This window comes from Zophobas morio, unplaced genomic scaffold (genome assembly GCF_036711695.1).
Source record: "Zophobas morio isolate AGI-343-1 ecotype UQ-CSIRO unplaced genomic scaffold, CSIRO_AGI_Zmor_V1 ptg000038l, whole genome shotgun sequence".
NCBI classification, from domain to species: Eukaryota; Metazoa; Arthropoda; class Insecta; order Coleoptera; family Tenebrionidae; genus Zophobas; species Zophobas morio.
The window spans coordinates 470,518-483,675 of NW_026972143.1; the positions used below are offsets into that span (position 1 = coordinate 470,518).

Here is a 13,158-nt window from a genome sequence, read left to right on the forward strand (position 1 = left end):
GGCGAGGCAAGTTCTATTTAAATAACCTTATATCAAATTTCTGTTTAGCTTAAATGCAGTTTTTCTTGATTGAAAACATAAACAATGAAATATTGTTGAAATAAAATACAAAAAACGCCTATAAACCATGAAAAAAATGAAACGAAACACCGTTGGGGTAAACCGCGAATTAATAGGTTAAATGAACTCGTTCGGACGATTTTACGTCCACTGCGACGTTTTATTAGTGTGTTCTTCTCGAAATATTTCTACTCTACCTCGTCTATGTCACAATAAAGGTGCAGAATACGTTGGATTTACATTTCTATTATCAGAAGCTCAAGAACCGAATACTTTTAAATTTCTTTTTTGAACTTTTGACAAAATTTACAAATTTATGATGTAGTTTCAAAATTATAATTTTGTAAATTTAGATTATGGAAAATTTATATTTTAAATATCCAGGAATAATTCAATTATGTAAACAGAAATTTCAGATGTGCCTTTACTTTGAGTCTGTTTTGTATAAGAAACTAACAGTAGTAAGTTCAAAATGTGAATCAGTGTTTCAAAAATTTCATAATTTTTAGAAAAAGTTGGATATGTTGTGTTATACTTCAGGGGCGAGGCAAGTGCTATTATATAATCTTAGACCAAATTTTTGTTTGGGTTAAATGCAGTTATTTTTCCTTCAAAACACAAACAATGAAATATTGTTGAAACAAAATATAAAAAACGCCCATAAACCATGAACAAATGAAACGAAACACCTTTGGGTTAAACCGCGAATTAATAGGATAAATGAATTCGTTCGACGATTTTACGTCCACTGCGACGTTTTATTAGTGTGTTCTTCTCGAAATATTTCTACTCTACCTCGTCTATGTCACAATAAAGGTGCAGAATACGTTGGATTTACATTTCTATTATCAGAAACTCAAGAACCGAATACTTTTAAATTTCTTTTTTGAACTTTTGACAAAATTTACAAATTTATGGTATAGTTTCAAAATTATAATTTTGTAAATTTAGGTTATGGAAAATTTAAATTTTAAATATCCAGGAATAATTCAATTATGTAAACAGAAATTTCAGATGTGCCTTTACTTTGAGTCTGTTTTGTATAAGAAACTAGCAGTAGTAAGTTCAAAATGTGAATCAGTGTTTCAAAAATTTCATAATTTTTCGAAAAAGTTGGATATGCTGTGCTATACTTCAGGGGCGAGGCAAGTTCTATTTAAATAATCTTAGACCAAATTTTTGTTTAGGTTAAATGCAGTTATTCTTCCTTGAAAACATAACGAATGAAATATTGTTGAAATAAAATACAAAAAAACGCAAGAAACCATGAAAAAATGAAACCAAACACTGTTGAGTTAAACCGCGAATTAATCGGTTAAATGGACTCGTTCGGACGGTTTTACGTCCACTGCGACGTTTTATTAGTGTGTTCTTCTCAAAATATTTCTACTCTACCTCGTCTATGTCAAAATAAAGGTGCAGAATACGTTGGATTTACATTTCTATTATCAGAAACTCAAGAACCGAATACTTTTAAATTTCTTTTTTGAACTTTTGAATAAGAAACTTGCAGTAGTAAGTTCAAAATGTGAACAGTTTTTCAAAAATTTCATAATTTTTCGAAAAAGTTGGATATGTTGTGTTATACTTCAGAGGCGAGGCAAGTTCTATTTAAATAATCGTCGACAAAATTTTTGTTTAGGTTAAATACAGTATCCCCATTTCGATTATTATTTACTTAAGAATCAAAGACTTTTTGAAAAGTTTGAGAAATTTATGCTTTGCATGAGAAAATTTTCCAACTGACAATAATTAAAAGCGCAAATTTAATAAACCAGGGAATTAATGAACTACTTTTTATCTGCGCTGTGTACACAGTGCGTAATAAAGTGTGTGTATTAATCTAATATGTATTTAATGAAACAAATGACGCTTTTAAGTGGTTAACATTTACTCTATATTTCGTACAAAAAAGAGCATTAGAAAAAAACAACAAATAGTACTATTGTTTATTTATCGTATTATTAGCATTACGCGCACGTGCGGTGACAGTAGTAACAACAGTAATAATTACAGTAAGTAGGAGTCACAATAAAACACCGCCGACGAAACAGCCGATCGAAGTCGGTTCCAGTCCCCGACTTTTTCACTACTTTCCCGAATTAATCTTCGTTGGCAGTCACCTCGCCGCCGCCCCAAATATAGAACCTTGCCCCGTTTTCGCCGTCTATTCTCGCATCCGTCAAAGAAACCGAGGAAAGCCGTTCGCCGCGAAATAAAAATCGCACAACCACTTGACACGGCCGGGCTTTCCGCGCCGCTCGAAATTCCATCATTTTCCCATCGCTCTTCCACTCGGAGAAATCCCACTCGACCCCAAAGACGTCTCTAAAATTTTTTTCACCTCTGTCGTGTCTGCACTCCGTGTTTACCAATCGCCACAGTTGCGTGCATGTATGCTAAGCACATGGTCTCGAGGATGCACGGCGTAAATATTGTTTTTATTTTGTTGCGTAATTCCGTCTCAGATGCTGCTTGTCGCATCCCACTACTTATCAATTTTAATACGCGGCCAGGGCCGGCTTCAGGCGGCGCGAGTGGAGCGTTTTGGTAAGGTGACCAAGGTTCCGAAGGGAAAAAGCGCGTCAGTCAAGAAATGGAACTATTTAAAAAAAATTCTAAATGTAAACACATGTTTTTGTAACATTTTTTTTAATCTACCTTACCTAGTTTTAAAATTTTATCAAATAGGGCCTATTTTAACATTTTTTTGATTTTTTTGTTACATAGCAAGTTGTTAAAAAACGTCTTCCCATTTCTTATTTGGACAGCTTTGGCAGAAAGAATCATTTTCTTCATTCCAGATAATCCCATTTTGACTTTTTTTTCTTATTTGACGAGCAGTATGAAAAAAGGCGTCGAATTCGTAATCCTCAAAAGATTTTTCCAAGACAATCACTTTTTCCCCTCTATCCGAATTCGTTTTAAAAATTTTATCAAAAGGAGTCTAGAAGAGTCTAGTTTAACATTTGTTTGGATTTTTTCGTTATTTTTAAAAGCATCTTCCCATTTTTTCGGTTTTCTGAACAACTGTGCCAGAAGTTACTTCAGATTTATAATCTACTGTAGATTCTGTAGACTAAGTTAACATTTTTTTCTGTTCAATTTAGTACATTTCGAGATTTTTTTGAAAAATTTTTGGAAAACATTTTCTTACTTTTTCTGGAAATACAAAAAGCTATCATGAAAATTACTTCTGATTCCTAATAGAAGAAAAATTCTCTGCAAGATTGTCCTTTTTGTGTTTCAAATAGAACTCTGTTTAACTTCTTTTTATTTTAATTTTTTTGAAAATTAAAAAACATTAATTTTTTCGATTATTTGAACAGTTGTGGCAGAATTGACTTCAAATTCCTATTCTATAAGCGATTTTTTCTAAGATAATCATGATTTCATTGAGTTCGTTTTAATATTTTTCTCAAATAAGGCCTGTCTTAACATTTTTTGATTTTTTTTCTGAAAACTTAAAAAACATCTTAACATTTTTTTCGGTTATGTGAATAACTATGGCTAAAGAAGGTTTCAGACTCGTAATCTACGAACGATTCCTTTCAAGATAGTAATGTTTTTCATTCCGTATAATCTCATTTTCCTTTTTTTTTTTGGAAACTTTTCAGAAAATATTTTCCCAGTTTTTGTCTTATTTGACGAGCAGTAGGAAAAAAGACTTCAAATTCGTAATCCTCAAGAGATTTTTCCAAGACAATCACTTTTTCCCCTCTATCCGCATGCCTTTTGAAAATTTTATCAAAAGGAGTCTAGAAGAGTCTAGTTTAACATTTGTTTGGATTTTTTCATTATTTTTAAAAGCGTCTTTCCATTTTTCGGTTTTCTGAACAACTGTGCCAGAAGTTACTTCAGATTTATAATCTACTGTAGATTCTGTAGACTACGTTAACATTTTTTTCTGTTCAATTTTGTACATTTTGAGATTTTTTTGAAAAATTTTTGGAAAATATTTTCTTACTTTTTCCGGAAATACAAAAAGCTATCATGAAAATTACTTCTGATTCCAAATAGACAAATAATTCTCTGCAAGATAATCCTTTTTGTGTTTCAAATAGAACTCTGTTTAACTTCTTTTTATTTTATTTTTTTTTAGAAAATAAAAAACATTAATTTTTTCGATTATTTGAACAGATGTGGCAGAATTGACTTCAAATTCGTATTCTATAAGCGACTTTTTCTAAGATAATCATGATTTTATTGAGTTAGTTTTAACATTTTTCTCAAATAAGGCCTGTCTTAACATTTTTTGATTTTTTTCTTGAAAATTTTTAAAAAACATCTTAACATTTTTTTTGGTTATGTGAACAACTATGGTTAGAGAGACCTTGAGATTCGTAATCTACGAACGATGCCTTCCAAGATAGTCATGTTTTTCATTCCATATAATCCGATTTTGACTTTTTTTTTGAAAAATTTTCAGAAAATGTTTTCCCGGTTCTTGTCTTATTTGACGAGCAATAGGAAAAAAGACTTCTAATTCGTAATCCTCAAGAGATTTTCAGAAGACAATCACTTTTTCCCCTCTATCCGAATTCGTTTGAAAAATTTTATCAAAAGGAGTCTAGAACAGTCTAGTTTAACATTTGTTTGGATTTTTTCGTTATTTTTAAAAGCATCTTCCCATTTTTTCCGTTTTTTGAACAACTGTGTCAGAAGTTACTTCAGATTTATAATCTACTGCAGATTTTGTAGATTAAGTTAACATTTTTTTCTGTTCAATTTAGTACATTTTGAGATTTTTTTGAAAAATTTTTGGAAAATATTTTCTTACTTTTTCCGGAAATACCAAAAGCTATCATGAAAATTACTTCTGATTCCTAATAGAAGAAAAATTCTCTGCAAGATTGTCCTTTTTGTGTTTCAAATAGAAATCTGTTTAACTTCTTTTTGTTTTTATTTTTTTTGAAAATTAAAAAACATTAATTTTTTCGATTATTTGAACAGTTGTGGCAGAATTGACTTCAAATTCGTATTCTATAAGCGACTTTTTCTAAGATAATCATGATTTCATTGAGTTAGTTTTAACATTTTTCTCAAATAAGGCCTGTCTTAACATTTTTTGATTTTTTTTTCTGAAAACTTTTAAAAAACATCTTAACATTTTTTTCGGTTATGTGAATAACTATGGCCAAAGAGGGTTTCAGACTCGTAATCTACGAACGATTCCTTTCAAGATAGTAATATTTTTCATTCCATATAATCTCATTTTGACTTTTTTTTTGGAAAATTTTCAGAAAATGTTTTCCCAGTTTTTGTCTTATTTGCCGAGCAGTAGGAAAAAGACTTCAAATTCGTAATCCTCAAGAGATTTTTCCAAGACAATCACTTTTTCCCCTCTATCCGAATTCGTTTTAAAAATTTTATCAAAAGGAGTTTAGAAGAGTCTAGTTTAACATTTGTTTGGATGTTTTCGTTATTTTTAAAAGCATCTTCCCATTTTTCGGTTTTCTGAACAATTGTGCCAGAAGTTACTTCAAATTTATAATCTACTATAGATTCTGTAGACTAAGTTAACATTTTTTTCTGTTCAATTTAGTACATTTTGAGATTTTTTTGAAAAATTTTTGAAAAATATTTTCTTACTTTTTCCGGAAATACAAAAAGCTATCATGAAAATTACTTCTGATTCCTAATAGACGAAAAATTCTCTGCAAGATTGTCCTTTTTGTGTTTCAAATAGAACTCTTTTTAACTTCTTTTTATTTTTATTTTTTTGAAAATTAAAAAACATTAATGTTTTCGATTATTTGAACAGTTGTGGCAGAATTGACTTCAAATTCGTATTCTATAAGCGATTTTTTCTAAGATAATCATGATTTCATTGAGTTCGTTTTAACATTGTTCTCAAATAAGGCCTGTCTTAACATTCTTTGATTTTTTTTCTGAAAACTTTTAAAAAACATCTTAACATTTTTTTCGGTTATGTGAATAACTATGGCTAAAGAAGGTTTCAGACTCGTAATCTACGAACGATTCCTTTCAAGATAGTGTTGTTTTTCACTCCATATAATCTCATTTTGCCTTTTTTTTTGGAAACTTTTCAGAAAATGTTTTCCCAATTTTTGTCTTATTTGACGAGCAGTAGGAAAAAAGACTTCAAATTCGTAATCCTCAAGAGATTTTTCCAAGACAATCACTTTTTCCCCTCTATCCGCATGCCTTTTGAAAATTTTATCAAAAGGAGTCTAGAAGAGTCTAGTTTAACATTTGTTTGGATTTTTTCGTTATTTTTAAAAGCATCTTGCCATTTTTTCGGTTTTCTGAACAACTGTGTCAAAAGTTACTTCAGATTTATAATCTACTGTAGATTCTGTAGACTAGGTTAACGTTTTTTTCTATTCAATTTCGTACATTTTGAGATTTCTTTCAAAAATTTTTGGAAAATATTTTCTTACTTTTTCCGGAAATACAAAAGGCTATCATGAAAATACTTCTGATTCCTAATAGACGAAAAATTCTCTGCAAGATTGTCCTTTTTGTGTTTCAAATAAAACTCTGTTTAACTTCTTTTTATTGTTTTTTTAGAATATAAACATTAATTTTTTCGATTATTTGAACAGTTGTGGCAGAATTGACTTCAAATTCGTATTCTATAAGCGATTTTTTGTAAGATAATCATGATTTCATTAAGTTCGTTTTAACATTTTTCTCAAATAAGGCGTCTTAACATTTTTTGTTTTTTTTTTTTTTTTGAAAACTTAAAAATCATTTTAACATTTTTTTTCGGTTATGTGAACAACTATGGTTAGAGAAGCCTTGAGATTCGTAATCTACGAACGATTCTTTCCAAGATAGTAAAGTTTTTCATTCCATAATCCCTTTTTGACTTTTTTTTGGAAAATTTTCAGAAAATATTTTCCAAGTTTTTGTCTTATTTGACGCGCAATAGGAAAAAAGAGTCCTAATTCGTAATCCTCAAGAGATTTTTCCAAGACAATCAATTTTTCCCCTCTATCCGAATTCGTTTTAAAAATTTTTTCAAAAGGAGTCTAGAAGAGTATAGTTTAACATTTGTTTGGATTTTTTCGTTATTTTTAAAAGCATCTTCCCATTTTTTCGGTTTTCTGAACAACTGTGCTAGAAGCTACTTCAGATTTATAATCTACTGTAGATTCTGTGGACTAAGTTAACATTTTTTTCTGTTCAATTTAGTACATTTTGAGATTTTTTTTGAAAAATTTTGGAAAATATGTTCTTCCTTTTTCCGGAAATACAAAAAGCTATCATGAAAATTACTTCTGATTCCTAATGGACGAAAAATTCTCTGCAAGACAGTCCTTTTTGTGTTTCAAATAGAACTCTGTTTAACTTCTTTTAATTTTTTTTTTTTAGAAAATTAAAAACATTAATTTTTTCGATTATTTGAACAGTTGTGGCAGAATTAACTTCAAATTCGTATTCTAGAAGCGATTTTTTCTAAGATAATCATTATTTCATTGAGTTCGTTTTAACATTTTTTGATTTATTTTTTTTCAAAATTTTTAAAAAACATCTTAACATTTTTTTCGGTTATGTGAACAACTATGGCCAAAGAGGGTTTCAGACTCATAATCTACGAACGATTCCTTCCAAGATAGTCATGTTTTTCATTCCATATAATCCAATTTCGACTTTTTTTTTTGGAAAATTTTCAGAAAATATTTTCCCAGTTTTTGTCTAATTTGGTGAGCATTAGGAAAAAAGACTTCAAATTCGTAATCCTCAAGAGATTTTTCCAAGACAATCACTTTTTCCCCTCTGTCCGAATTCGTTTTAAAAATTTTATCAAAAGGAGTCTGGAAGAGTCTAGTTTAACATTTGTTTGGATTTTTTCGTTATTTTTAAAAGCATCTTCCCATTTTTTCGGTTTTCTGAACAACTGTGCCAGAAGTTACTTCAGATTTATAATTTACTATAGATTTTGTAGACTAAGTTGACATTTTTTTCTGTTCAATTTAGTACATTTTGAGATTTTTTTGAAAAATTTTTGGAAAATATTTTCTTACTTTTTCCGGAAATACAAAAAGCTATTATGAAAATTACTTCTGATTCCTAATAGACGAAAAATTCTCTGCAAGATTGTCCTTTTTGTGTTTCAAATAAAACTCTGTTTAACTTCTTTTTATTGTTTTTTTAGAAAATAAAAAACATTAATTTTTTCGATTATTTGAACAGTTGTGGCAGAATTGACTTCAAATTCGTATTATATAAGCGATTTTTTCTAAGATAATCATGATTTCATTAAGTTCGTTTTAACATTTTTCTCAAATAAGGCCTGTCGTAACATTTTTTGATTTTTTTTTTTGAAAACTTAAAAAGCATCTTAACATTTTTTTCGGTTATGTGAACAACTATGGTTAGAGAAGCCTTGATCTACGAACGATTCTTTCCAAGATAGTAATGTTTTTCATTCCATAATCCCTTTTTGACTTTTTTTTGGAAAATTTTCAGAAAATATTTTCCAAGTTTTTCTCTTATTTGACGCGCAATAGGGAAAAAGAGTTCTAATTCGTAATCGTCAAGAGATTTTTCCAAGACAATCATCTTATCCCTCTATTCGAATTCATTTTAAAATTTTTATCTAGAGTCTAGAAGAGTCTAGTTTAACATTTGTTTGGATTTTTTTGTAATTTTTGAAAGCATCTTCCCATTTTTTTGGTTAATTACTCCAGATTCACAATACACAAAAAATTTTCTGCAAGGTACTAATTTTTTGTTTCAAATAGAACTTTGCTTGACATTTTTTTTTGGATTATTTTAGAAAATTAAAAAAAACTTTTTTTTTTCGTTTACTTATGTGAACACAGCTATGGCCCGAAAGCACGTCAGATTCGTAATCTACGAATGATTTTTTCCTTTTTTTTGTGGGAAATTTTGGAAAACGTTTTCCCAGTTTTTTTTTTCTTCTTATTTAAATAGCAATAGGAAAAATAACTTCAAATCTGTAATCTACAAACGACTTTTCATAATGTAATAATTTTTTGATTCTACGTGCGCTCATTTTTTGGATTTTTTTTTATAAAAAATGTTTCCATTTTTTTGGTTTTTTGAATTTTTTTTTGAAAACATTTTTAGAAAATGAATGCTCACTTTTTCGGAAGTTCATAAATTTGTAACCAAAATTATTCAAGGTCTGTAATCCACGAAAAATTCTCTGTATGAGTTTTTAATAAAACTGTTTCAACATTTTTTTTTCTAATATTTTTTGCCCATTTAAATAGATTGAACAAAAATCGAATCTGTAGCATATAAACGCAAAAACTCTAATAAATCTTAAATCGGGTCTGTTGGTCACCTTATCTTTGCGCACACCCGCGTTAAGTAGGTCGCGTCGATCCGAAGCCGGCCCTGTGCGCCCGTCGAACTCTGCTGATCCGGTCCCATCCGCAGGCACTATGCACAGAAACGTACCACAGCACTGACATGCAGATCTCGGAGGCGGCCGGCGGCGCCCCGGCGGCGGGGGCGGAGCCGTGCAGGTTCCCCAAGCTGGAGGAGTGCGCCCATTTCCACTACGAGAGGGTGCAGTTGCCGAAGCTGACCATCACGCTGCAGACGAACATCGACCAGTCGTTGCATTCGCAGCACAGTGAGTCACATTGGACGCAACGAAACCGGACGATGGCCTTATGTATATGTTTTTTAATTTCCAGCGAATGACGACGAGGACATGGACTGGTACATGGTGCAGGTGACGTCGGGGGATGAGTGCTGGTTGCTGCAGAGGAATCTGGAGAACTTCAAAATGCTGGACGATCAGCTGCACCAGTGTATCTACGACAGGAAGATTTTTCAGCTGCCGGACTTGGCCAGGCTGGAGCTGGAGGACGAGGAGTTGGAGGTATAGGCGGCGACGTCAAAAATTGTCCGTTGAGTTGAAAAATATGTATACTTTCCGCAGACGAAACTGCAAGCTTATCTCGAAAGATTCAGCGACATCGCCGACAACTCCCTGAACTGCGGTCCGGTCCTGAACTGGTTGCAGATGGACAACAAAGGTCACCGCCTCCTCGTCCCGAGCGAAGAAAGCCGCTCCATCAACACCCCGGCGGTGGCGGCGGCCTACAGCGTCCGAAGATACGTCTCCCAGGTACTTATTCCCCGAAAAAGTCGATATATCGACTCCCGAATGAAATTTCAGGCCCGCGACGAGCTGAATCTCGAAGTCGGCGACATGATCTCCGTAATAGATATGGCAAGTCCGGGCGAATCGATGTGGTGGCGAGGCAAACGAGGCTTCCAGGTCGGCTTCTTCCCCCAGCACTGCGTACACATAATCGGCGACAAGGTGCCAAGGAACATGCCGCTTCCGCCGCCGGTTGTCGGGTTAGTGTGATCCAGGTGGCGACGTTATCGAAATTAAGCGTCTGTTCTGTGCAGATCGTTGGCTCTGACCCCCATCAAGCCCGTGCTGAGGAAACACGGCAAGCTGATCACCTTCTTCAGGAGCTTCATTCTGAACCGGCCGTCGAGGAGGCGGCTGAAGCAGTCCGGGATTCTGAAGGAGAGGGTGTTCGGCTGCGACCTGGGGGAGCATTTGTTGAACTCCGGACACGATATCCCGATGGTGCTGAAGTGCTGCGCGGAGTTCATAGAGAGCCACGGGATCGTGGACGGGATTTACAGGCTGAGCGGGGTCACGTCCAATATCCAGAAGCTGAGGAACGCGTTCGACGAGGACAGGATACCGAATTTGTACACGGAGGATATCCTCCAGGATATACACTCGGTGGCGTCGTTGCTGAAGATGTACTTCAGGTAAGGGTTTGGTTACATTAATAGAGCTTTCTATTACTTCCCGAGCGTAAGCGAATAGTCTAGAGTACGAAAAAAGTAGGCTCTAAAAAACATTTGCAAGGTATAATAACGTTTTGTTCCCGACACGGTTTGAACTTCTCCACAGATCATGCGTTCTTTTTTCTTGCATTCTCTGTGACTACTCTTCTTTTATGCTGTGACTAGAAATATCCATGTAGATGACATTATCACAAATTTTACGCACTTCTTTATATAATAGTGACAAAATGAGAATTATAGTGTTCAGAATGTTTTGTTCGATTGTGGTTTAATTAATAATTATAGTCCTGTTTTGAGAAGACAAACTCATTCAAATCAAAGTAACTTCTACGTGACATTCTTTCGATGTATAAACATAAATAAACACTTGAGCTTCAGATTGCTATTACCTACTGCTGAAGCTCAAGGGGATGTTGTTTATGCCTCTGGTTTTTACTTTACAGCGGTTATCACAAAACGAAAATCGTAAAATCAAATTGTTATTCAAAATTTATCTGTTTACTCCCCCAAAAAATTGATGACGTCATCTCAAAATTTTGCTAAATAAATTGTACCCAAAATGTGCAAAATATGGGGATAATTTATTATTGCATTAATATTTTTTAGATTTGCTTAAACAGATTTCTACTTTTTTTTCAGTTATTTAATTTTTGTTTTTTTTTTATTTCTGGATTAATCAATTTTTCGACTTATCGTTTTACCCATTTCTTGATTTTTCAGTTTTTCAATTCTTCGATTTTTTCAATTTTTAATTTTTTCGATATTTCAGGTTTTTAATCTTCAATTTTTCAGTTTTTCGATTTTTCGACTTTTCGAATTTTTCAAATTTTCAATTTCTTAATTTTTCAATGTTTCAGTTTAGGGATTTCTCAGTTTTCAATTCTTCAATTTCTCTTCGATTTTAAAATTTCCAATTTTTCAATGTTTTTGATTTTTTGGTTTTTTGTTTTTTCAGCTCCTTGATTTTTTGATTTCTTAGTTTTTCGATATTTCAATTTTAGGATTTTGTGGTTATTTGATTCTACTTTTTTTTCAATTATTTAATTATTGGATTCTTGAAGTTTTCGATTTCTCGATTAATGGGTTTTTCGACTTATCGTTTTTCCCATTTCTCGATTTCCCGACTTTCCGATGTTTCGATTTCCCGACTTCTTGTTTTTTCGATTTTTCACTTTTTCAATTCTTCAATTTTTCAATTTTTTATTTTTTTGATTTTTCAGTTTTTCGATTTTTCGACTTTTCGAATTTTTCATTGTTTCAATTTAGGGATTTTTCAGTTTTCAATTCTTCAATTTCTCTTCGGTTTTAAAATGTTCAATTTTTCAATATTTTTGATTTTTCGGCTTTTTTCGGCTTCTCGATTTTTTGATTTCTCAGTTTTTCGATATTTCTATTTTAGGATTTTGTGTTTTTTTTTCAATTATTTAATTATTGGATTCTTGAATTTTTCGATTTTTCGATTTCTAGATTAATGGGTTTTTCGACTTATCGTTTATCCCATTTCTCAATTTCCCGACTTCTTGTTTTTTCGATTTTTCACTTTTTCAATTCTCCAATTTTTCAATTTTTAATTTTTTTGATTTTTCAGTTTTTCGATTTTTCGACTTTTCGAATTTTTCAAATTTTCAATTTCTTAATTTTTCAATGTTTCAGTTTAGGGATTTTTCAGTTTTCAATTCTTCAATTTCTCTTCGGTTTTAAAATTTTTCAATATTTCAATATTTTTGATTTTTCGGCTTTTTTCGGCTCCTCGATTTTTTGATTTTTCAGTTTTTCGATATTTAAATTTTAGGATTTTTGTTGTTTGATTCTACTTTTTTTTCAATTATTTAATTATTGGATTCTTAAATTTTTCGATTTTCCGATTTCTCGATTAATGGACTTTTCGACTTTTCGTTTTTCCCATTTCTCGATTTCCCGACTTTCCATTGGATTTCTCGACCTCTTGTTTTTTCCATTTTTCAGTTTTTCAATTCTTCGATTTTTCACATTTTCAATTTCTTAATTTTTCAATGTTTCAGTTTAGGGATTTTTCAGTTATCAATTCTTGAATTTCTTTTCGATTTAATTTAAGATTTTTTGATTTCCCGATTTTTCAATTTTTGGTTTTCTCAATTTTTCGGTATTTTAGTTTTAGGATTTTGTGGTTATTTATATATTTTTTTTTCAATTATTCAGTTATGGATTCTTGAATTTTTCGATTTTTTGGTTTCTCGATTAATGGATCTTTCGACTTATCGTTTTTTCCATTTCTCGATTTCTCGACTTTATGATGTTTCGATTTCCCGACTTATTGTTTTTTCGATTTTTCAC

At 31.8% G+C, this 13,158-nt stretch overlaps 1 protein-coding gene across 3 annotated transcripts in view; it reads left to right on the forward strand.

Moving 5' to 3' along the window:
• LOC135139893 (GTPase-activating protein CdGAPr) overlaps positions 1-13,158 on the forward strand; it is a 78,210-nt gene that overhangs the window by 35,947 nt on the left and 29,105 nt on the right. For all 3 annotated transcript variants that reach the window (XM_064070256.1, XM_064070254.1, XM_064070255.1), the window contains exons 2-6: positions 9,439-9,637; positions 9,702-9,889; positions 9,950-10,138; positions 10,190-10,374; positions 10,429-10,806. In XM_064070256.1, coding sequence (XP_063926326.1) covers positions 9,472-9,637; positions 9,702-9,889; positions 9,950-10,138; positions 10,190-10,374; positions 10,429-10,806 — 1,106 coding nt within the window. In that variant the 5' untranslated portion in view covers positions 9,439-9,471. The remainder of the gene's footprint in view (positions 1-9,438; positions 9,638-9,701; positions 9,890-9,949; positions 10,139-10,189; positions 10,375-10,428; positions 10,807-13,158) is intronic.